At 47.5% G+C, this 26,259-nt stretch overlaps 1 protein-coding gene across 1 annotated transcript; it reads left to right on the top strand.

Moving 5' to 3' along the window:
• The first annotated feature begins 17,170 nt into the window (after nt 1–17,170).
• On the top strand, nt 17,171–22,239 carry LOC142771441 (cuticle protein 10.9-like). The gene is made up of 3 exons (XM_075872916.1): nt 17,171–17,259; nt 18,509–18,646; nt 21,800–22,239. Exons 1-3 carry the CDS (start codon nt 17,248–17,250, stop codon nt 22,133–22,135), a joined length of 486 nt encoding a protein of 161 aa, XP_075729031.1. The 5' UTR covers nt 17,171–17,247; the 3' UTR covers nt 22,136–22,239.
• Nucleotides 22,240–26,259: the final 4,020 nt, after the last annotated feature.

Genomic DNA, 26,259 nt, shown 5'->3' with positions numbered 1-26,259 from the left:
CCTCGCAATCACAAAGGCCTTTAACCATGCGCATCCCAGCATTTTTACACACTCTTACTTCAACACTGAAATAAGCTTCCTTGATGTACTCATTAGAATAGACGATGGTTCAATAATAAGTAGCTTATGCAGAAAAGCTACGGACAGGCAACAATACTTGCGCTTCAAAAACTTCACCAGCGACACTGCAAGACCAGCATTTTCTATTCTCAAGCACACCAAATCAGACGAATCTGCTCCCGCACTGCAACTTCCACAAAAACGGCACACGTATACGTGTGCGCGAAGTGGTACTGTTTCATCAAGAATATACGCCATCTATAATCTTTCACTGATGAAGCAATCAGAAAAGCAGAAAATCTGGACCGCCAGACTCTTCTAATCCAGCCAAAAGATGCCGACAGCACCGCAACAAAAATTTGCTATCAACTTTCACGAGAAACCCACCGAACTTATACATGGTCTTGAGAAAACACATGAACATATTTACAGAGCTTGTAACTTTCCAACATTTTCACTTCTCGTCCTTGTCTGGTATACAGGCGGTGAAAAAGTATCAGGGAGCAAATAAAAAAATTCAAACATAGGCATAAAACCTCGAACAGAATGTCACCCTTGCGGAAAAAGCAGATGCAAAGTATGCAAGAACATGCAGACAACAACAGTGGCAGCCCCGCCGCGGTGGTCTAGTGGCTAAGGTACTCGGCTGCTGACCCGCAGGTCGCGGGTTCGATTCTCGGCTGCGGCGGCTGCATTTCCAATGGAGGCGGAAATGTTGTAGGCCCGTGTGCTCAGATTTGGGTGCACGTTAAAGAACCCCAGGTGGTCGAAATTTTCGGAACCCTCCACTACGGCGTCTCTCATAATCATATGGTGGTTTTGGGACGTTAAACCCCACAAATCAATCAACAACAGTGGCAGAAAGCACCCACTCGGATTTTTAACGCAGGATACGTGGTGCAATAAACTGTGACTCAGACAACGTCATATATGTTCTGGAATGCGGGCTACGTAACATGAAATATATGGGCCTGACAGACACGCCCTTTAGAATTAGATTAAACAATCATCGGGCACATGTACGATCCCTGCCAGGCCTTCCACTTTCAAAACACAGCACATTGCAAACATCACATCTTTGATGACATCAGGGTTACGCAACTGGAAAGCGATTTTCAAAGAATCAGAGAACGAAAACAACAAAAATCTATCTTTCCTACAAATTCAACAGGATGAAAAATGGAATAAATAGGCGCCCAGGTACCCTGTAAACATTACGAGCACTGAAAGACGCAAACTGTGCTCTCTAATCAGTCGTCGGCCACTGGCTGCAATTCGCAACAATAATATTATCTCCGGACACAACTGTGGGCGTATGTATGTAACAATAAAGAATTGGTTTGCCGGTTCAAGCACAGCCGCCACGCACAGATAAGAGGTCCTGGACGTCGTACAGTCATCTTTTTTTTCCTTTGCACACCCGTTGTTTTTTCTTCCTTCAAAAGAGTCAATACATATAATAAATATTGATGGTGCGGCCACATTACCAGATTTTTTGTATGTTCCGGTTCCACCGAGATGTAAGGGCACGCACTCGAAGCCCTTAAGTCTGCCTCGCCCCCCGATTTGCGTAAACTTCAAAGATGTACAAGGCGCCCGCCACGGATTGCACCAGAACTGGAAATACGAAACGCGCGGTGTCGTCACACTGGTAAATTAGGCGAAGGGTGTATGTGCGGGTAGCACATTGACTATAATAGCAAGACCTCTTAACTACCACAGTGTTCACGTTCGCGTCACTCTGTTGGCATGCCGTTCTTTCTTACCCCGTCATGTTTTTTATCTTATTTTAAAAACAATAGTACTTTTTGGGGACCTTCAACGCCAAAATTTTGGTCTGTCTGTCTGTACATTTGTCTGTTCACCCTTAACGGTACCCTAAACGACACCAAACTGGCCAAACGATACTCCAAACGGCCGACACCATCTGTGGTTCTCACAAATATTGCTCAAGCTTCAGCGTTCATACTTGTGCGATTGTCAATTGAAAAGCAACTATTGCGCATATTCGGGGCACCATAACAACACGTCAATATTCTGCATGCGTGTCTCTTACTAGAAAAGGCATACATAAGTAATTATAAGGACCGTGGCATTTATCACGTTGCACCGACCATGCATGCAGCACTTGCCCGGAAAGGCATGTGTTTCTAACACTTTGCTTAGACAACACGGTGGTGGCACCTACGCCCATATATATATACATATATATATATATATATATATATATATATATATATATATATATATATATATATATATATATATATATATATATATATATATATATATATATATATATATATATATATATATATATATATATACGGCAACATGGAACAACGCTTGTTTTGAGCGAAATCAAAGACTCCCGCGTAGCGTGTAAGTACCTCCTCAAGGACATTCTGCTCGGAAGAAGGCAACGACTTATTGATCATACGTTTAATCTCGGCTGAGTAGTTGGGCGCAGTCTGACTGATGGCTGCAGACTCTGAGACCATTCTGACGTCAATTGTGGCCTGCTCCTCGAACGTTCCTAGTTTGAATCCGGCTGGTAGAACAACAGGCTCCGAGGCTGCGTTGAGCGTCCACAAGCAAGCATGTCCGTCGAAGGCTGTAAGGACAGACCATGGGACCAGCACATTTTTCTTGGTGGCGTTTGCATGATCAGGCTCCACAAGTCCAGTGCAGGGTCCTGAGCGGACATGAGAAGAGCATACGGGTACAAACACTGCTGTCCGACCAGGGATCGTCACATCTTCAGACAACGAAAGAGCATCGATGGGCAGAGTCGGAAAATCGTCAACTATTGCAGCGGGCAACGTACTTTGTAGAAAAATCTCTCCAGTCCCACAGTCAAGCGTAGCGCCGCATTCATGAAGGAGGTCTATCCCTAAAATGACGTCATGAGTTGCGCGAGCCAGTACAGTGAATTCAACTCGGAAATTTTGTCCACCAATCGTGAGTACAACTGAACAAATACCAACAGGGCATAACGCTTCGCCTCCAACTCCACGAAAACTTTCTTTACGATTCCACGCGAACATAACTTTGTGAACCAAGAAACGATGTTTGAAACGCTACAAGAGCAAGAGTATCTACACCGTCTATACACTCACGCACTTTGTTCATCATCATCACAGCAGAAGGAGGAATTGGCGAAACTGACCGTCCCACGACCACACCTCAATCGGTCACACCAGTTAGTTTCCCAGCTGATGCGGGGAAGGTGACCGACGACGCAGAGACAGTGACCGGCGGGACCGTGTCTGAGGCAGCGTCAGGCTTCGCTCGGAGGCGGGGGACTCGCTACGAAATTCGTTAGGCCATTGCTGTCGGGGACGGTGGTCGGCCGGGTGAGAGGTCCAGGTTTCGTGCATACGAGGCGGGTGCGTCGAAAAACGTGGCGGTGCAGGCGGCCGTCTGGGACGGAAGCGCGAAATATGCCCTGGCCGACCACATGTGTAGCAAACGGGGACTTTTTCGGCTTAAATTAGTAGGAGCAGAGGTGGCAGAAGTACGCGCAGACGGGTTGTGCTCAGCAGGAACATTTTGTGATGACGCATAGTAATCTTCTGGTAGAGGCCTGGTTGACGACGGTTGGAGGTCCGCAGCGGCACGTCGAGATGATGACATCCGGTGGTGGCCACGATCCGTCGGGGAAAACGGAAGCCGTGGGGTAAAATTTGCAGTTTCTGTGCGTTGTCGGTTTTCGACCTAGCGCTCTCGCATCCAGTAGTGAGGTGGTTCGGGGCACGCGGCGAATGAGCATTGGTGGTGAATGTCACCTGCTTGAAGTCGTACGAGCTCTTCTCTAACTACCCGACGTACGAGGAAGGGAATGTCTTCGCAGGTGGCGACGTCCATGCTTGCGACAGTGGGAAAATTGTCCAAGTGCCCGAACTTGGGTAGAATTCTCCGGGTCTTCATCGTCTCGAATGCGCGACACTGCTGCCTGAAAATCGAAGGAGTGTTCAAGTTTTCTTTTGTTATCAAAAAACTGTACACGTACTCGGCGATGCCTTTTAACAAATGACAACCTTTGTTTTCGTCAGACATATTTGCGTTGACAATCCCGCAAAGCTTCCATACTTCTTCAATGTAGGTTGTGCACATCTCGCCGGGCAACTGAGCCCTACGTGACAGAGTTTACTCAGCTTTCTTTTTCATGGAACTCGTGTCCCCAAAGCAGGCCTTCAGTTCCTTAACAAATATATCCCAAGTTGGAAGGACATGTTCATGGTTTTCAAACCAAACCAAGGCTGTTCCGGCAAGGAAGAATACTACGTTCACGAGCTTCGCCGGTGCGCCCCATTCGTAGTAGCGGCTCACTCTGTCGAAGTGTTTTAGCCAGGCGTCCACGTCTTCGTCAGTTTTACCTGAGAAAATTCATGGCTCGGGTGCCCAGTAGTCTGGTTGTCGAGGTCAACGGCCACCTTGTGCCATGTTGGTGGCACTGGCGGATGCAGCAGCGTAGTGCGTCAATGGGATTGCTGTGTCGTCGTTCATGCTGATGTTGTCCGGGGGTAGGGCAGCTAAGCGTCTGCTTCTTCGAAGAACTTCTGCTGCGGGGTCCAGGATGGCAAGTCACCCAGCACCGCTCCACCAAAACTGTTACGGATGTGATGGGTTTATTTACACTGAAAAAGATGTGAGCGCTCTACCGTCACTGCCGAATCACCATTGCTCGAGAGCATCCGATCTCTTCTTCTTCCTCGCTCTTCCAGTCCGCGTTACAATGTGTATATATATATATATATATATATATATATATATATATATATATATATATATATATATATATATATATATATATATATATATACTGTGAAGCATTTATTATATTAGCCGGCAACCAGTGATCATACGCGATGGCGACAGGCACGGCCAAGCACGTCCTTGTTGGGTAGCCCCACTGGGAGGTACTCAAGGGTTCGACCCATTTCAGAGTTCGGAGGCTTCTCTACAATTACCCCGGAGTCGAAGAGGGAGCTGCCTGGCGACCTAACAGCTTGTTACTATGAGGGGGTCATAATAAGCCTTCAGGCGCTCCACGTTGACGTGAGGGCCCGCGGCGGCGCATGTCCGCAGATTGTTCGACGGGTTCGACCAGATAGTTGACCGGAGATGTGCGCTCGATGACACGTATAGGTGCCTTCATATTTGGGAGGTGGTTCGGAAGAGAGGCCAGCTACAGAGGTCGGGATTGAGAGCCATACAAGGAAACCGGGAAGGAACGTGGGCTCAGAAGTGGTGGAGTCATCACGAATACTCTTCTGCCGCTCTTGCTCGTGCGTCGTGAAAGCCTTGACAAGCTCACGACACTCTTCAGCAAGCCTGGCTGTCTCAGAAATAGGTGCACACTCAGATGGATCCGGCGTGTACGGGAGTATCGTGTCGATAGTGTGTGACGGGTGCCTTCCATACAGCAAGAGGAAAGGTGAAAAACCAGTCGTGCTCTGAGGGGCAGTGTCAGTGTGACGAAGGTCAGTGTATTATCCCAAGTCGTGTGGTTGGCAGCGACGTACCTGGAAAGGATGTCGCCGAGGGTTCAGTTAAAGCGTTCGGTCAGACCATTCGTCTGCGGGTGGTAAGCAGCAGTTGTGCGGTGGGCAGAATGGCACTCCATCAGAATGGCTTCGACGACTTCCGACAAGAAGACACGGCCGCGATTGCTGAGAAGCTCTTGGGGTGGTCCGTGGCGCAGTATAAATTAATGCAGCAGGAAGGACGCAACATCGCGCACCGTAGCCGCAGGGAGAGTGGCGCTTTCGGCGTATCGGGTTAAATGGTCTACAGCAATGATGGCCCAGCGGTTACCAGCCAACGTGAGAGGAAGTGGTCCATACAAACCGATATATACGTGCCCAAACGGGCGGTCAGGGCAAGGTAACGGTTGCAAACCGGCGTGCAACATGTGTGCTGACGGTTTGCGACATTGGAAAGCGAGGCAAGAGCGAACGAACTGCTGCACGTAGCGGTACATCCCGCGCCAAATGTAGCGTTGTCGAATGTGGTGGTAAGTTTTGGATACCCCAGAGTGCGCGCATTGCGGATCAGAATGGAAAAGTTCACATATCTCCGATCGCAGGCTGCGGGGTATCACGAGTAACCACTGCCGGCCATTGGCGTCGTAATTGCGTCGGTGTAGACTGCCGTCACGAATGGCAAAATGGTGAGCTCGACAATGCAAGGCACACGTGGATGGTGTTGCGGATGGTTCAGAAAGCAAGACGATCAGCAGGGCGATCCAGTTATCCTTTCGTTGTTCGGTAGCGAGGATGTCAACATTGATGGCAGAAACAGCAATTGAGGCTACTGAGCAGGGCACGTCGTCTTCAGGCAGAGGGGAGCGCGAGAGGGCATCGGCGTCAGCATGCTTGCGTCCTTTGCGGTACAGCACGCGGATGTCGAAGTCTTGTAAATGAAGAGCCCAATGGGTGAGACGGCCTGAGGGATCATTCAATGATGACAGCCAGCACAGTGCATGATGGTCGGTGAAGACATCGAATGGGTGATCATACAAATAAGGTTGAAACTTTGTGAGGGCCCAGACGATCACCAGGCACTCTTTCTCCGTGACGGTGAAGTTGGTCTCGGCTTTCGTGAGTGTACGGCTTGCATATGCTACGACATATTCAGGGAATCCGGGTTTGCGCTGCGCGAGGACAGCGCCGAGGCCTACACCACTGGCAACCGTGTGCACCTCCGTAGGGGCCGTAGGGTCGTAGTGTCGTAACATGGGAGGAGACGTCAACAAATGGGGAGCTTTGTGAACGCGTCGTCGCACTCAGATGACCACGAATTGAAAGGCCCGTTACTTCCAATGAGCTTCGTCAGCGGTGATATGATCGTGGCCAAGTTTCCTATGAAGCGTCGGAAGTATACGCACAGGCCCACGAAACTACGCAGTTCTTCGACGGACGCAGGTTTGGGGAATTCGGTCATGGCCCGAAGCTTGGCCGGATCAGGAAGAATGCCGTTCTTGAACACGACGTACATTAGGATGGTGAGTTGCCGTGCTGCAAAGCGGCACTTCTTCAGATTTAGTTGTAGGCCGGAATCGCTCACACGTGCGAAAACTTCTTTCAGACGTTGGAGATCCGTGGAGAAATCCGGAGCAAAGACAACGACATCGTCGTGGTAACACCAGCACGTGTACCATTTCAAGTTGCGCAGAACGGCGTCCATCATGCGCTCAAAGGTCGCAGGTGCAATACATAAACCAAACGGCATGACGTTGAGCTTGTACAAGCCGTCGGGTGTAACGAAGGTGGTCTGCGGTCGAGCGTCGCCAGCCATGGGTACTTGCCACTACCCCGAGCGCAGATCGAGAGAAGAAGAATTTCGGCTCCGTGAAGGCTGTCAATCGCATCATTGATGCGCGGCAATGGATAAACATCCTTGCGAGTGATCCTATTGAGCCGTCTGTAGACCATGCAGAATGCACAGAGCCGTCTTTCTTCGCAACAAGAACAACAGGAGACGCCCATGGGCTGTCCGAGGGCCGAATAACGTCGCGTCAGAGCATATTGTTCATCTGCTCGTAATTACCCGAGGTTCAGTAGGTGACATGCGATATGGACGTTGCCGTAAAGGTAGATGGGCACCAGTGTCGATGCGATGCGTAACATCGAACGTGCGACCGAGAGAACTTCGCTTGACACCGAAAAAAGAAAGATACTTTAGCAACAGCTCCAGAAGCTGGGAACGCTGTACCGCCGTAAGGTTGTCAGCAATGAAGGGGCCAAATACAACAGCAGATGACGGATCAGAAGTGGAAACAGCATTGATGGTACGCTAACTGGGACAACGCGAGTCATCTGGTACGTCAAGGACTTGTGCGTCGTCAACTGGTTCCACTCTGCCGAGACATTCCCCTCAAAGCAAGGTAACAGTGTACGGGGTTGGGTTGGTTACGAAAATAGTGGCGTTGCCCGTCTTGCACTGTTGCGAAAGGTACTAGGAACTCTGTCCTGCTACAAGCCCAGTCGGATGGCGAAACGAATGCAATTGTGTCGGAGAGACCGGCGCAGTAGACCGACACAGGCGTCGTCGAGTTCGGAGGCACTCTTGTATCGTCATTCATGAGAATCTTGCTCAGTGTGGAGGGGCTGTCATCTGGCATCAAATGCGAGAAGGGTGAGAGTTCAATTTCAGTGGAGGCACAATGGATAACGGCGTCGTTTCAGGAGACAGTCTTTCATCCCAGAATGACGTCACGAGAGCATGCTGGAATGATGGTGAACTGGCCGACATACAGAACGCCTTGAATGACAACGTGAGCTGTGCACCCCGCTGTAGGATGAATACGATGCGAACTAGCAGTACGGAGGGACAACCCAGAAAATGATGTCATTACTTTTCGAAGTAAGCGGCAAGGTTTTTCGTCCATAACTTAGCGGCAGCTCCAGTGTCAATAGGAGCCGATTCACGAACACCGTCGAGAAAGACGTCAATGACATTCGAGGGACTGCTTTGAGGGCTTTCACATTGTGATAGCGTCGCAGTCCTTGCCTCGGGAACTGCGACGACTAGTTTTCCCGCTCATGAGTAGCCGAACATGGCCGCATGGGGGACAAGGAACGACGTCGTGGAGATGGCGACCTTCCAGGAGATGGACCTGGGCGAGACGGCGGTTACATAGATGGTGGCTCGTCGTGATAGGGACGGCTGAGCTGGCCAGCCACATGCAAAGAAGTGGGAGCCAGCTGTACGCGAGAGTAATAATGTGCTTTGTGACTGGCGTAACCGCAGGCAAAGCATATAGGCCGGTTGTCAGTTGTGCGCCATCGGTTCGCCGGGGTAGGTCTCGCCCATGTCGCAAGACCCGATGGACGAAACGGTGGCTGGAAAGGCTGCATGGCAGGCTGAAGCTGAGGCTGATGGGTTGCGCCGACATACATATCGGGCATACCCGCTGCAAAGGACGTATGTCGAGCGCAGCTTCGGCGTAAGTCGGAGGGGCGGTTGCTGGAACGACTTGAGGCGGCCTGGCGACCACTTGGGCGTAACTCAGTGGCGTAGGAGCCGGAGGTTGTTTGGGGTGGTACGCATGCGTGACCTCCGCTATTTTCTGCTCAATCGCTCGGCGGATGGGAGGGAGAAGGGTAGTGGCCGATTGTTGAACAGTCGGTGGGTGGGCGAAGAGCAGGACTCACCCATGTCGCAAGAGCCGATGGACGAAACAGTGGCTGGAAAGGCTGCATGGTAGGCTTAAGCTGAGGCTGATGGGTTGCGTGGACATACGTAGTGGGCATACCCGCTGCAAAGGACAGAGGGCAGCGCAGCTCAGGCGTAAGTCAGAGGGGCGGTTGCTGGAACGACTTCTGGCGGCCTGGCGCGCTCAACTGGCGCGCGATTTCCTCACGGATGAAGGACTTGAGGTTTGCCATCAGCACCACTTGGTCACAACTGGCCTCCAAGCCAGCAAGCGTTGTAGCTCGTGGTGGGGAGTGACGAGTCATCAAACGCTCCCGCCGGAGCTCCTCGTAGCTCTGGCACAGTGTGATGACCTCAGCCACTGTGCCGGGGTTTTCGGCGAGCAGCATCGTGAAAGCATCGTCGTCAATGCCTTTCATGATGTTTCAAATGTTGTCAAACTCGGACATGTTATGATTGAATTTGTTGCATAACTTCAAGACATCTTCAATATAGCTGGTGAATGACTCACCAGCCTGCTGAGGGCGTTGATGTAAGCGCTGCTCGACTTGCAGTTTACAAACGGCAGGGCAGTTAAAAATGTTGATTACAGCGGTCCTAAACTCGGACCAAGTTGCAAAATCCGCCGCGTGATTGTTGTATTAAAAACTGGCGATGCCCAAGGTAGAACACCAAATTCGTCAACGCAGCACTCTCCACCAATGTGTTAAGGTGTTTATCAGCCGGCAACCAGCGATCATACGCTATGGTGACAGTCACGGCCAAGCACGGACTCACTTCGCGAGTGGTGTCCTCGTTGGGTAGCCCCACTAGAACGTATCAAGCGTTCGACCCATTTCGGAGTTCGGAGGCTTCACTGCAATATATATATATATATATATATATATATATATATTTATATATATATATGAATATAATAAAATACTGCGGTTCAGCTGATGCTTTATTCAAGCAACAGCAAGATGGCGCTGATGATGAAGAGGGCCGAAGCGAATACTCATGATGGTTACTGAGAGTTGAGGAAGATGAAGTCCTGTGAATTCTTACACTAATTTCCCCCATCGACGAAAGCGGTCAGCCTGACCGCGAATCACGCTGCGATAGGGCTTGAGACGCGAAACGTGCACAATCTCTGTCTCGTGGCAGCGTTGGTCAGTGGGGGCATGAACAGGTGTGATACGGTAGTTCACCGGTGAGGTCTGTGTGACAACTTTGTAGGGGCCAAGATAGCGCGACTCAAGCTTCTCGCATAAGCCAGGCGTTCGTGCAGGAGTCCACAGAAGTACATTGTCGCCAGGGCGGTAGAGGACGACGCGACGAGTGGCATCGTAACGATGTTTGCGATCTTCTTGGCTAGCTTGGGTGTTTACACGGGGAAGACGACGGCATTGAGCAACACGGGAGAGAAACTGGTCGCAAACGAATGGTGCAGCATTGATGGGGCCAGAAAAGAATGAAACGTAGAGTGGTGATGTCGGTTGGTGTCCGTATACTATGAAAAATGGAGTATAGCTTGTGGTTCGTTGAACTGACGTATTATATGCGTACGTGACAAAGGGAAGAAGGATATCCCAGTTGCGATTGTTCGGTTGGATATACACGGACAACATGTCACACAGCGTGCGATGAAATCTTTCCGTTAAGCCATTGCTTTGTGGATGATAGCTAGATGTCGTTTATGAACTGTTTTTTATGCTTGAAGAACTTCACCAAGGGTGCTTGAAAAAATGCCTTGTCCCGGTCGCTCAAAAGAACACGTGGGGCTCCATGACGTAGGTCGATAGCATTCAAGAAGAAAGTTGCTACTTCAGAAGCAGTTCATGAAGTGATCGAGGTCGTCTCAGCGTACCGGGTCAAGTGATCAACCGCGGTGACAATCAATCTCTTGCCATCTTGTAGTTGAGAGGGGCCAGAAGAGGTCAATTCCGATGACAAAGAACGGCTCTGCTGGGCAAGGGAGTGGTTGTAGGGTCCTGACTCGAGCAGTAGTCGGCCACTTGCGGTGTTGGCAAAGTGCGCACGAGACAATATACTCAGCTACCGTCATGAAAAGACCTGGCCAGAAGAATCGACTGCGGATGCGCTGGTATGTTTTGTAGTAACCCAAGTGGCCTGACGTCGGGTCGTCGTGTGAAGTGCGCAGAACTTCAGTGCGTAGTGCGCGTGGTACAATGGGAACCCATAGATGGCCTTGATGGTGGAAAATGTATCGATAGAGCACATCGTCCTGCAACTTGAATTGCCGGAGCTGTTTCTGGAGCCTGGCATTTGGGGAAAATGAGGCACCGGTAAGCCGACCGATCAGGTCAGTGCAATAAGAATCTTCTCGCTGGTGAGTGGTAGGTACTGACGAACGGGTGGATGAAGGTAGAGAAGAAATGGATGATATCGACGAGGCGTCCTCCGCATAGCCGATTTGACAAGGAGATGTGACGTGCGCCGAAGACTGCGGCAAAGGGCATCATGACAAAGCATCGGCATGTTGGTGCTGTCCTCCGGTCTTGTAAATGACGTCAAAGTCATATGATTGTAACCGGAGAATCCAGCGGCCAAGTCGCCCCGACAAGTTTTTGTTTGTGGACCACCAGCAAAGAGCATGGTGGTCTGTCACAAACGTCAAATGTCGACCATGTAGATACGGACAAAATTTTTGGATGGAACGAACAACAGCCAAGTACTCTTGTTTGGTTATCGAGTACCTCTTCTCTGCATAGGTCAGAGTGTGGCTTGCATACGCGACAACTTTCTCGCGAAAGGCATGGTCGCGCTGGAGTACAGCGCTAATTCCTTGTCCACTAGCGTCAGTGTGTAATAACGTAGGTGCCTTGTCATCGAAGTAACAGAGCACCGGTGGAGATGTCAGTGGGTGCTTGAGTTCTTGAAATGAGGCTTCGCATTGATCATTTCAATCGAAGGAACCGGTACTAGCAAGAAGCCTGTGGAGAGGAGCGGCAATGGCGGCAAAGTTGTGAACGAATCGGCGAAAGTACGATGCGAGTCCAAGGAAACTGTGTAGTTCTTTGGAAAGAAAGGGGCGCGGAAAATTGAGGACAGCGAAAACTTTGTCCGGATCGGGCTGGATGCCATCTTTATTAACGAGACGTCCCAGAACTTTTATAGCTGTGTTGCCAAAATGGCACTTCTTTGTGTTTAGTTGAAGTCCAGCATTGAAGAGATTGGTGAGCACTTGATCTAGGCGTTAGAGACGATCAGCAAAAGTGGAAGAAAACACGACGATATCATCAAGGTAGCATAGACAAGTTTTTCACTTGAGGCCACGAAGAACAGTGTCAATTATGCTTCCGAATGTGGCGGGAGCATTACATAGGCCGAATGGCATTACGTTAAACTCGTAAAGACCGTCCGGCGTAGAAAAGGCGGTCTTTTCTTTGTCTGCTTCGTCCATTGGAATTTCTCAATATCCGGACCGAAGGTCAAGGGTGGAGAAGTATTGGGCGCCTTGTAATGAGTTAAGTGCATCATCTATACGGGGCATCGGATACACATTCTTTCGGGTAATCTTGTTGAGCTCGTGGTAATCAACCGAACATTGTACCGATCCATCCTTCTTTTTTACCAACACAACGGGTGATGACCAAGAACTGGTAGAGGGTCGTATGATGTTTCTTTTTAGCATATCGGTCACGTTCTCCTCGATTATTTTGCGCTAGGCCAAAGAGACTCGGTAGGGACGACGGCGTACAACAGTTTGACCGTCAGTGTCGTTGCGATGATGCGCAACTGTAGTCTGTTCTAGTACCGAAGCATTGGCGTCGAAGGGGGCCTGGGGTTTCGTTAGCAAATTTAGCAACGCATCTCGTTGAGAAGCAGAAAGGTCAGGCTTTATCCCGGCAGCAAAGGAGGAGGAAGTAACAGGCTGGCCCTGTTGTGGATGAGCTGGCAAGGCGTCAAGAGAGATCAAAGATACCGGTTGGGTATTCACATAACACGACACTGCAGAACCTTGGGGTAGGAGGACAGGCTTCGGGGTAGGGTTCAGGCCAAGGATTATCACAGCACCGTCTTTGAACCGCACCAGGCTGGAGGGGAGTACGACGTCGCGAGCTAGACAGGGGCTGGAAGGGTTGATAACGACGTCACCATTGGAAATATTCGGAGAAGTGATGGTGATGAGTTGCTCCTGACCCGCGAGCAGTATGGAATTGCAAGCTGTGAAAAAAGGCATGGTTTCTCATCGGCGTGTTCGCTGCAGTGATCAGTCTCGGTCATCTGGACTACATGTTGACGGCATGAAATTAATGCAGATGCTGATGAGTGAAAGTACCAACCTAAAGTTAGTACACGTACACAAAAAAATAAGACAGTAAATAGGATGTGATGACGAATACCATCAATCAAGACACGCACTGTACATTAGGCCGATGGTCTAATTATTGGTCCATTGGCCCCAATCAAAGATGATCCAAGGTAGGGCGTCTCCACTTTCCACAATCGAGAACACAAGTTGGCACGCATAACTGAAATAAATGCTCCCATGTCCAACAAAGCCAACACCCGCACACCTTGCGCAGTCACCAATAACATGTTTAACGGTCGTTCAAGAGGACTTGGGTCATTTTGCCGCGATGCAGTTTTCCCTCCAAAAACTGCACTGTTTAGTTTTCCGATCACTGGGCAGACAGTTGAGAGAAAGGCCGAAGTGGTGAAACAGAGCGTCAGAGTGGCGAAGAGGAGCGTGGTCGGGAGGCACGTGTATTGTTGGTCGTGTTGCAAATGCGCACAGGAGACAGGGGTCGGTGGTTGGAAGGACTGCCAGCATAGCGGTAGTAACCTCGAGCACATGTGTCGTCACGTTCAAAAGCGGCATAACCCCGACGTTCATCTTGCTGCCGACGTCGGCAGAACCAGGGAATGTGCCCTCGAATTCCACAGTAGTAACAAATAGGCCATGGGGCCCGCCAGGAAGAATGGTAGGTAGGGTTCGGTGGACAGGCGACTAAAGTTGCGAGATGGTCGCGATCAGACACAGGTGGTGGTACTTGAGACGGTGAGGGTTGCATTGAAGCGATCTGTGCGTACGAAGCGGGTTGGGGGCAAGGTGGAGCATGGTGGGTGCTTTGAAATGGTCACATTCCTTGCCTAATAATGCCACGCAGATTGCTAGAGACAGGTTGAGCGGGAACGTTGTTAGAAGGAGGTACACTGTAGGCTTGTAATTTCTCACGAACTATGGCTCGAATGATAGATCGTAGCTCCATACTGTTTGCCAGAGGGTTCTCAGGGAAGTTGGGTCGCAGGCAGATTGACTGCAAGGTATCAATCCGCTGGCATGCACAGATGACGTCGGAAATCGTCGAAGAGTTATGCGTGGCGAGGGCGTTGAAAGCGGTAGGTCCGATACCCTTCAAAAGGTGTCGGACACGATCAGCTTCTGGCATGGTGTCATCGATACGGCGGCAAAGCGCAAGCCCATTGTCAATTTAAGAAGTGTAGGACTCACCGCAATGTTGAACGCGTTCTGCTAGTTTCTTCCCAGCAACTTCTGAACGGACGGTCAGTGTGCTGAAAACGCGTCGGAGCTGGTCTTTGAAGGAACACTAATCGTGGAAGTCGCTCTCGTGATTTAGGAACTACGTCTTGGCAACCTGAGAGACGTAAAACTGGACGCGCGCCGATTTAGATGCCTCGTTTCAGTTGTTGTAGACACCTACGTGGTCATAGTTGTCGAGCCAGTCTTCGACATCTTCGCCAGGCAGACCGGAGAAGATTGGAGGCTCGCGAGGGGGGTTATTGACCGGGCTCGGATTGGCGGCGGGTGGTTCGGTGGGGCTTGCTCATGCGCCGTGGTACTCTGCTGTAAGTGACGTCCCGAACGAAGCTCCAGGAGCTGGCTTTGGATGGAGAGAGGTTGATGTGATCGGGAAGCACTTTCCACCACTAGGAATACCACGGTTCAGCTGACGCTTTATTCAAGCAACAGCAAGATGGCGCCGATGATGAAGAGGGCCGAAGCGAGTACGGTTATGAACAGATGAGGAAGATGAAGTCCAGTGAATTCTTACAAATATATATATATATATATATATATATATATATATATATATATATATGTGTGTGTGTGTGTGTGTGTGTGTAGGCTTCATGTGGGGCCAAGATTCTCGTTAGGGTATGTGATGCAGCGCGGCTGAATAGTAAAATAAGTAAATAAGTAAACTATAGTCATCCCAGAATGATAATTCGTCAGTGAGTCCACTCCAAAATGCTCAGCTTTAATGTTCTATCGTTATGAGCCATACAGTTTCCTAAAATTAACTAAAAGGCGACTCTGGCGCTGCTATCATTCAGCGACCAAGGAAGTGATGCGCAGTACACGGATTTGCGTAGTCCTTGTACTTGCGGATGGCAAATTGCACTTGTGGCTTCGTTTATTGCTGTGTTTCGGTTTTGTCTCGAAGTAAAAAGGATTAATTTTGAACTCCGTGACACGATTTCAAATGGTACACGTAAAAGCATAAGGTGGTGAAGCGCCACCACTGAACGAACACATGAACACACACTGAGCCAGATGTACGACGATTAGACAAATTTGTATACTACCCATCACTTCTATGCTGTCTGAAGCGCCGTGCGTTGCAGCTCCCATAGACACTATAGCGCCAGAGTTCCCTCTAATGTATATTTAGGAACTCCATGTTATCAGTCACATGCAGCGTAAACAATGTGCATCTAATACCTTACAGAAGCGCAGCGGGTACAACGCTTATCCACTAGGATGAGAATAATGGCGTAGTGCGCGCTTTCTTCTAAAAAATATATTGCTTTTGATGTAGTCGATACTTTGCGTGATGCCTGAACTCCGAACACCGTTTCCCTTGGCACGACAGGAAGCTGCTCTCAGAATTTGCACCAGGCACTATGGCAGTCGTCGTGGAAGCTTGAACTCGAATAATTGCTTTGCGTATCACAGGCACATTAAGAATCTATCTATCTATCTATCTATCTATCTATCTATCTATCTATCTATCTATCTATCTATCTATCTATCTATCTATCTATCTATCTATCTATCTATCTATCTATCTATCTATCTATCTATCTATCTATCTATCTATCTATCTATCTATCTATCTATCTATCTATCTATCTATCTATCTATCTATCTATCTATCTATCTATCTATCTATCTATCTATCTATCTATCTATCTATCTATCTATCTATCTATCTATCTATCTATCTATCTATCTATCTTGTTTTTTTCTGCCTATTATAGGACGAAACAAGAATCTTGAGCTACTCGACTTTCCATTGTTTTGAAGGGAATATAAGAGAATATCTTTTAAGTAGGGACCTTGATGTCGGTCGTAACCTGGCTCAACACTTGTTCCAGGGTGGGTCGGGTGTCGCGAGGAGGTCTCTGATCCCGTCGTTTGCAAAATTTGGATACAGAAACTTTTCGGAGGGTGGCGGTGCAGCATCAATGCACCAAATGAGAGGAAAATGAAAGTGAATTCGGCGTCGCAGTCGTCTTAATGGAATGCATGAGGGAGTTTGTGTGTTTTTAAAATGATTTGAAGTTGCACTACCACAAACGTCCAAGCTTTCACCATTGCCCTTTCGGTTGGCTTTGCCTTCACGCGGCAAAAAGGAAAACAGCGCGAAACGACATGAATGCACGAAGTGCAATGAAACAACGACAATAACTCAACGCACTTCCGAGTGACAGCGTAACCGTAGAAAGCGAGTTAGTTAAGCGTGCGTGGCGTGTCACGGTGTGTCGGCAATTCTAGCTTGCTACACGACGACATCCCACGGCGAGCGAAATGCCGCTGTCTTCCGATTTCAAGAGCAATATTCTTGCGGCGCCTTCCTAGTTCTTGAGGAATGAGAACGGGAGTAAAAGGAAAGGGAAATCACGTGACCGAAGGTGGCGTTGTAGACAGTATAAAACGCTTAGCGCGTCCTCTGAGCAGTCACACCATCCTTCAACCTGCCCGAGTCCTTTTAAGTACAAGCTCGTAGGGCGTACAAGATATAAGAACAGCACCAACTTAACCAAACAACGATGATTGCCAAGGTATGTCTTTTCTAAAACAGGTATATAGGATTGGGCTGCGCATAAACAATCCACAACGAACTCCTCACTGTGCACGAATGTTATGTAGCAAGCTATAATACCGACAGCTACATTCTCTACCTCTCTTGAGGAACGCTGTCTACAGCATTATATTTTCCAATTTTGTATTTGCGGCGACTTTCCACCTTCATGATCTGTGCTCAAAACTATAATGTATCACAGGTCTTGTTTACGTGTCTCTTCATTCTATAATTGTTGCTTCGCAATTGTTGAGATGTTGGATTAAAATATTAAAACATATATTGTGCTCGTCGTTGAAGGAAAAAATGCCATATGGTGAGTTAGTTTTTGTTTTCATGCTACTCGACAGTGTTCCGGAGCGTTGAAGGGCGTACTTAAAAAAAAAGAGCATATAGAGAAGTTTCGACACTGCTTTCACGAGATACGTTTTCATGAACGTACATATATCACGAAAGGGCAATCAATTGAAGTGGTTTAGACGAAGTAGGTTTCGGTTTTAGTTCAGCACCGAGTTTGTACAGTGGGCTTTCGCATCACTCCTACGTTCGCACTTGTAGTTGCAACGCTTGCACACTAGTCACATTCACATATAAACGCAATGTAAATAAGGACAGTGCAGATGCCTTTATGAAGGTGATCCATCCATCCATCCATCCATCCATCCATCCATCCATCCATCCGTCCATCCATCCATCCATCCATCCGTCCATCCGTCCATCCATCCATTCATCCATCCGTCCATCCGTCTATCTATCTATCTATCTATCTATCTATCTATCTATCTATCTATCTATCTATCTATCTATCTATCTATCTATCTATCTATCTATCTATCTATCTATCTATCTATCTGTCTATCTATCTATCTATCTATCTATCTATCTATCTATCTATCTATCTATCTATCTATCTATCTATCTATCTATCTATCTATCTATCTATCTATCTATCTATCTATCTATCTATCTATCTATCTATCTATCTATCTATCTATCTATCTATCTATCTATCTATCTATCTATCTATCTATCTATCTATCTATCTATCTATCTATCTATCTATCTATCTATCTATCTATCTATGTGCCTACGACTTTCAGCTATCGTTTTTATATATATCGTTTTTTTTTCACACTAGTCACGGCGAATGTGCTTTTTCTGCACATGCCTTCTTTCGAAACCGGGAGTTGCCTCTCATGCCATAATATGCCATTTTTCGCATTTTGCAGATTCTTGCCGCTACCCTTATCCAAGTGGTGCTCGCTGAGGGACCGTTCGGGCCGCAAGGGCGCTTTTTTGGTGGATTCCGCGGACCACTCACTGACGCAGCCGCCACACTAGGCATCTCTTCCGTCGAGCCAGTTTACGTGCGTGTGCTCTATAGCACCGGATCTTTTTCTGTTACAGCATAACGCGTTTTTAAACTAATACATGGCCCTCTTGTTACTATGGCAACACGTTAGGGTTTATTCACGAAAAGCTATCGTGAGCCGGCCCGAAACGGTTTCATACTAGTTGTTACCTATGCTAAAGCTTTCTCAGTAAATTAAATTTGCTTCATTATTGCTCTATCCGAACTTCTTATGTTTTGGAAGTTAAACACTATTTGAGGCTGAGGGATTGGAATGCCAAATACTTTAAAACCTATTGCACGAAGCATGTTCTGTTGTTCATCATTTCAAAAGATTTGTAAGGTCAGTATACATTTTTATTGCATTGAGTACGAGTACGCGATATCGTCCAATGTAATAGTGTAACTGCCATTACTGAGAGGTTTTAAAAAGTGACGTACCAAAACTATACACTAATTACCGAAAAATGGTCCGTACAGCTACTTCTTCATTGAAAAAACTTTCATTACAATTTGAAGTAACGTGAAAGTACAAGTAAAATTAGCCGTAACGTGTTAAGGCATAAACCTTGGTATTGAAGTTGAGACCAGAACCATAAAGCCGCGTGCTATCAATAATTTTTGGGAATGCTTCAGCACACGCACAGTAATGATAATGATGATATGTGCGGTTCAACGTCCCAAAACCACCATAACATTATGAGAGATTTCATAGTGAAAGGCTTCAGAAATTTTGACCACCTGGGGTTCTTTAACGTGCATCCAAATTTGAGCACACGGGCCTACAACATTTCCGCCTCCATCGGAAATGCAGCCGCCGCAGCCGGGATAACAAGCACAGTAGACGGGGACCTAAGGAAAGCAGACAAAATGATGCAAACTCACAAGTCAGTTTATCGATGAAAAGCAAGTCCACATACATATACATATAATCAGGCAGAATTAGGAGCGCATGCATGTACACTACAGAACAAACATATTTACAGTAATTGTGACATTTATATTCTGTGTAGATATGTCAACAAGAAGCACGAAGTGACAATGAAGTTGTGGTCAAAAGACTGCAGTTTTTATAAGTAAGCACAATTGACTTACGTCCCGCTGGTCACGGGATCGAATCCCAGCAGCCGCGGTTGCATTTAGGATGAACGCGGAAATTCCGGCCCATGTGCTCAGCTTTTGGTGCACGTTAACGAACCCCAGGTGGTCGAAACTTCCCGAGCCCTCTGCTACGGCGTCGGTCATAATCATATGGCAGTTTTGGGACGTTAAACATCACATATCAATCAATCAATCAATCAATCAATCAATAAATAAATAAATAAATAAATAAATCAATCAATTGACTTTCGTAGTTCATTGAACTACTGTTGAATCAGCCCCATGTGTGCATTGGACTATGTCCTCTAGAGGCACCAGGAGAACTAGTGGTATGGTCACATGGCTGAGCGGGCATCATTGCAAGTGGAGAGCGCGTGTGTCCTTTAGTGCACCCAGACGTAGGCGTTCAGGATATAGCTAAGCACTGCAGCGGTAGCACAAAGTGGCTTATTTGACAGCGATAGGGACTGGGCAGTTTAACGAACGTAGGGGACTGACCACTGTTCTGCCTACTCCCGTGCACTTAATTTCTGCGCTGGCATTGTTACGAAGAAGACAAGAGTAAGTGAATAAGTTCTCGTACGTCTCATTGCACGGTTAATCACGTCATTGTTGGGAAAACTAGTGTTCACAGCAAGTGAGCGCCAGGCGTTAGTTTAATTGTTGGGGTTTTTAAGAATAAAACAACGATATGATGAAAAATGCCGTACAGTGAAGCGATCCATAAATTTCGACTACCTGGGGTTCTTTAACTCGCACCTAAATCTAAGTACACGGACTTGTACTATTACCGCATTGGTTGACATGCGGACGCCATGGCTGAAATTCGGTTCTGCGACCTTCGGGAATAGACATCGGTTCTGCATGCAAGCAGCCAATGCACTCGGTGATTAACTAACACGCAAAAGTTAACAGCTATACTTAGGTACGAGAAAAATTACTGACCTTTTAAGACAATTGCGCTAAAGAGATCGTTCGCTGAAATTTCAGTGCGAGTAGCATTGGTTGTGAGAGACATGTCAGTGTGTCGGTAAGGGGTAATTCATGATAGATGGAAACAAAACTAAACAACAATAATCTTCGATCTCACTGAGAATCGAACCCATGCCTACTGCGTGGCATGTAGGCGTTTCACTACCACGAATCACTGCGCATGCTCGAAACGGCTCATTAAAAAAATGCCATAGTAACTTCTTTATGCGGAAGGAGTCTCCTTGACGTATCTAGTACCATGCGGCATAAGCGTAAAATAGCACTAAACGTCACAACGTTTGAATTGCGAAACTAGTGGGTTGTATGAAGCTGGCCACTCATTGCAAAGTGCGCAGGCCCACGTGACACCTCACACACGAGTACCGGGTGCTTCACCAAACACTTAAGAAAAACTTGAGACATAATATGTACTAATCAAATATAATGGCAGTAAGCATTCTAGGATAGTTTGAAACGGTCAATGTTACAAGCACAAATGAGGTTGATATCCTTGTGGCGCCCTTGAAGGCAATGCGCACTGGACTTGGATAGGTTATCGCGTTACTCTCTTGAAGGCGAAGGTCCAGTGTCATCCAAGTTTTTGTATCTGCTAAATGCACGCTGTCGCTACCATTAGTTTGTAATTCAGCCCACAGTGCCACTTTTTTTTGTCTTCATTGGCGCATCAATATTCTCGTTCTACCACACCTGAGAAAGCACGCAAAGGAAAAAAAAGTGCGTATAGTGTGCGAAACGATATTCCAGTTGCTGACGTCGAATGAAACACCTTGCCCTTGACGTCATGGTCGCAAATTCTTAACGTACCGGTTTACCAACGCGGTGGTCTTGATAAAGTAAACGGCATAATCCCATCGCGCTTAACCAGCTTCAATAATGTTGCTCTGCAGCCATAACTTCATTGACTTCTGTGCGTCAATCACAAAAGAACTTGCAGACAATGTAGCGACAACATTAACATGTGACGTCACCTTGCGTGTGCGAAGTGGTGTGCCAACATGGTGGCTTCAGTGACGTCACTGCAAGCCAAGAATGATTTGGGATGTATTTACTGACGCGCACATCTAACCACTCACAGCCACCACAGCCGTACAGCTTTGGCTACGACAACGCGGACGAGTACGGCACGCAGTCCTACCACAAGGAACAGGGCGACGCCAACAACGTGAAGACAGGGACGTATGGCTACCGCGACGCCAATGGCATCTACCGCCGTGTGTCGTACGTGGCTGACGCGAATGGCTTCCGTGCCACGGTAGACACCAACGAGCCGGGAACCGCACCAGGCTCCAGCGCTGGCGTGGTCTTCAATGAGAAACCGATCAGCGTTCCTGTGGCGGCGAAATCGGCGTCAGCTCCTCTTCCAGCATACGCTGTTGCCGGTGCTTTCGTCCGGGCTCCGTGGTCTGGCTAAGCACCAACAAGCAAGACTTATGGAAGTAAACGTATATAAACCAGACGAACACGTGCCTTTTTTTAAAAAAATAAACCAGTGCCGTTTGAGGTGAAAGCCCTTGATATATCGTATTCGCATTATTCCGTCCGTGCCCTGGAACCATGCCAGATGCGGCCTCTTCCCCTCGTTCACTCTGAGAAACAACGAGATGGTACAGTGGCGCGTAGCAACAGTGACGCCACAACAGCTGTGGTATCTCTCCCACACACTAACATCAATCAATTTCTCATTCACCACGTCAGAGTGTAAAAAAAAACAACTGAAAGGCTGAAAACCGAAAGGACATGGCATAGTCAGTCAGCCACAAGCTTTCGCCGAGCACACTTTGAAGTTTACATAGTGACCTTTAATTTTTTCACCACCACAATTAAGTATGGAAACATATTTTGTTTGCAACAATTGTTTGTGGTACTCAAGCGGAACCGTTGAGGTTATTGGTGCTTCAGAGGAGCTGAGTGGTTTGCATTGTGGGCGTGCGCCTTGGAGGCTCACAAAATTCATTAGTCCCCTAGCTCCATGGGTCTTCAATTCTCCAGCTCTGCAGTGTTTCGCCAAAGCTGGAATTTTGCTATTAGCATTCATTGCTTCGCCCTTTCAGTGAAACTGGCTTTTTTCTCACTTACTTTTAAGTGTGAATACACTTTATAAGCGAGCCCAAATCATCCACCGCCGTCGGCGGCGTCCGCAGTCTTCTCTCTATCTTTAAAAGAAAGAGGACTTGGCGGGCCGCAGGGCAACGCTCTACCGAATAAGCCACGGACGCGACGCTGATATCGGTGTCAGTAACGCGCCTTATATCTTTAACGCCGCTGCGCGTGTCCCCCTCTCCCTTCGCTCGCTCCTCCGCTCTCCTCGCTCGCTGCAGCTGCACGCGCACCCCTCTCTCTCGCGCGCCCGCCTTCTCTCTCAGTCTCCCGTCGAGAGCGGGTCGTGAGGGGGAGTAAAGTTAAAATCCGTTGGCATTCGCCAGTGAGTTAACATAAACTCCCCCGTGTGATCAAATTGCGATTCCCAGGAACCATTAAACCATGAAGGCACCATAGTGGGATTAATAAATATAATAGTGCGAATTAATAAATACCCCTCATAGCATCACCCCGTGTATTCGCACTTAACCATGTTCACCCTCGGGGAAATGCTTGGGAGTTTTTTCTTTAGGTTGGATTATATTTTTGATTCTCTAGTTCTTTCTTTGTGTTTATTCCCTTTTCTTTCTTTTTATATTTATTTTCAAGTTTTTGTTTCTCTATACCTCTGTGTGTAGGCGCTATCTCACTTTCTGTCTTTTATACTCGGAGACAACTTCCCTTGGCACTGAAGGGAAAGCTACAGAGCCAAAACACATGCATCGTACTGCCAGTGAAGGTAGTTCTAAAGTAGCGCCTGTATGTCCAACGTAAAATATAAATGTTCTTCCTTGACTTTATCCGTAGAGCTATTTGAGACAGAACACAGCTCACGTTTGTTAAGATAGTGGTATTAAATGCGAAGCATTTCTTAGTGAACCTTAGCGACTTTAGGCGTATCTATCTATCTATCTATCTATCTATCTATCTATCTATCTATCTATCTATCTATCTATCTATCTATCTATCTATCTATCTATCTATCTATCTATCTATCTATCTATCTATCTATCTATCTATCTATCTATCTATCTATCTATCTATCTATCTATCTATCTATCTATCTATCTATCTATCTATCTATCTATCTATCCATCTATCTATCTAGCCGCCTATGACTTTTTGCTTTCCTGGTTTCCTGGCCATTTCGATATTGGTATTGATACCAAACTTGGTATGGCATAACATGACTGTATGAAGAACATATCTGACCAGTCATAACATGAAATTCGTGACAAGTATGTCATGAATATTGTGATTTACATTTCATGGTCCTGCAGCTCTTGTGATGGTCTCGTTCACATAGCATGTTGCAAAACTGGTATGCTACGACATGATTGCATGGCGAACACAACCGAGAGACCCTGAGATGATAATCATGAGATGCGTGTCATGTAACAACATGACTACATGCCAAGCTCATGATCTGCTGCGGCCGTTTCGCTAGCGTCACATATACCAAATTTGGTATTATGGGACATGAATGCATGACGAAGGTATGTAACTGGTGCAAACATGATAATCATGAGAAGCGTGTCATGAAACAACATGACTACATGCCACTCTTATGATGCCCTGGCGGCCGTTTCGCTAGCTTCACTTATACCAAATTTGGTATTACGGGACGTTAATGAATGACGAAAGTATGATACTGGTGCAAACATGATAAATGTGAGAAGCGTGTCATGTAACTACATGACTACTTGCTGCGCTCATGATGCGCTCGTGGCCGTATCGCTAGCTTCACGTGTACAAACTCTGTATTACACGATGCAAATGGACGACATAGATAAAGACGCATCCAAACATGGTAATCACGGCATGCGTGTCATGTAACTAGATGACTACACGCCACGCTCATGATGCGCTCGCGGTCCTTTCGCTAGCTTCACATATGTCAAATATGGTATTACGTGAAGTCAATGAATGACGAAGGTATGTGACTGGTGCAAACATGATATTAATGAGATGCATGTGATGTGAGAACATGATTTCATAGTCAAGGCGTCCAGACATTTCGACGTGACGTGGTGCGCGTGCTCAACGGCGTTCATTTCATCGCATCACGCCGGCGTTGCGACGCTAGGCGCCGGTTTCGCCTTATAGTCACAGGCGTGCGCCGCGCTGCGTAGCTCTGACGCATGCACGTTTCAGCGCGTCCGGCATCCCTCCGTGACGAAAAGAGGGAGACGCCGTGTTGTCTGGGTAGCGCATTGGTGTGAATTTCGCGTCGGTTGCCGTCACGCAGCGCCGACGGCCGCTGGTAACGCCGGTCACGCCTGGCGTCAGACTATAATCGACGTATGTAACTGCGCGGTAGTAAACACGGACGACAAGAAGATACAAGGACAAGCGCAGACTATCAACTGAAGGTTTATTTTTCACAAACCACATATATATGACTGAAACAGAAACAGAAAACACGAAAATCTACAAAAAATGATGACTTAGCACTTAACAATCGACAAAACGTGAACGTTTGACAAAAGCAGATTCAAGGACCATGTGCGCCACCTGCCAGATACCGTAGCTCTTTATCTAAAAGAGCTAACGACGGTTTGCTGACGCAGTGTTCTGGTTCCCGTGCCATTTTTTCCGCTTCGACAATCATACGGGTATGATCGTCTTTGTGCCTGAACATTACGACCGTGCTTTCGAACTGCGCAAGGCAGCCACACCTACTGACGTGCTGAGCTAAAAACCTTCATTGCCAGTGCGCACATTGCGTGCGTGCTCGCGCAGGCGCTCATTTAGGCATCTCCCAGTCTGCCCGATGTAACACGCACCACAAGATAGCGGAATTCTATAAACTACATTCATGTCACATCTGACAAACTGGGTTTTATGCCTGACAGTGCAAGCTTGTTTGGGCCTATTGTTTACACATGTCATTTTGGCTAGCTGAGAGAGCTGAGAGAGCTACTACCGCGCAGTTACATACGTCGATCATGAATCACCAACTCGCCCAATCGTCCACCTTGGTCAGACTATAGAGTGCTTGCTTTTGATAACATAGCGTCGCTGTGCCCAGCGTGCGCGCACGTCAACGCTACATTGGAGTATATTGGGCCCTTCATAATGCGCTCGCGGCTCTTTTGCTAGCTACACAGTACCAAGTTTGGTGTTACATGAAATCAACGAATGACGAAATATATGACTCGTGCAAACGTAATAGTCCTGACACGCATGTCATGTAAGAACATGACAACATATCACAATAATAGCATGCTCGCGGCTGTTTCGCTAGCTCCACATTCACTAAATTTGGTATCACGTGACGTCAGTAAATGACGAACGTAAACGACACATTCTAACATGATAATCATGACACGGGAGTCACGTAAGGCATCATTCACCTCCACCTCGCAACGTTGTGCTGATTTTAGAGTGACATATCAAACTTTATTGTTCGTGCTTCGCATATCATCGATCACCACTGTACGTGGGATCTGCCAA

The sequence above is a fragment of the Rhipicephalus microplus genome, chromosome 9 (assembly GCF_043290135.1).
Source record: "Rhipicephalus microplus isolate Deutch F79 chromosome 9, USDA_Rmic, whole genome shotgun sequence".
Lineage (NCBI taxonomy): Eukaryota > Metazoa > Arthropoda > Arachnida > Ixodida > Ixodidae > Rhipicephalus > Rhipicephalus microplus.
This window is presented reverse-complemented; position numbering and strand designations above follow the sequence as displayed.

Bases quoted from the DNA above. Each gene is read 5' to 3' on its own strand.
- LOC142771441 (XM_075872916.1), top strand. The intron at 18,647-21,799 runs GTGCGTGTGCTC...AACCACTCACAG, and splicing joins CTTCCGTCGAGCCAGTTTAC to CCACCACAGCCGTACAGCTT.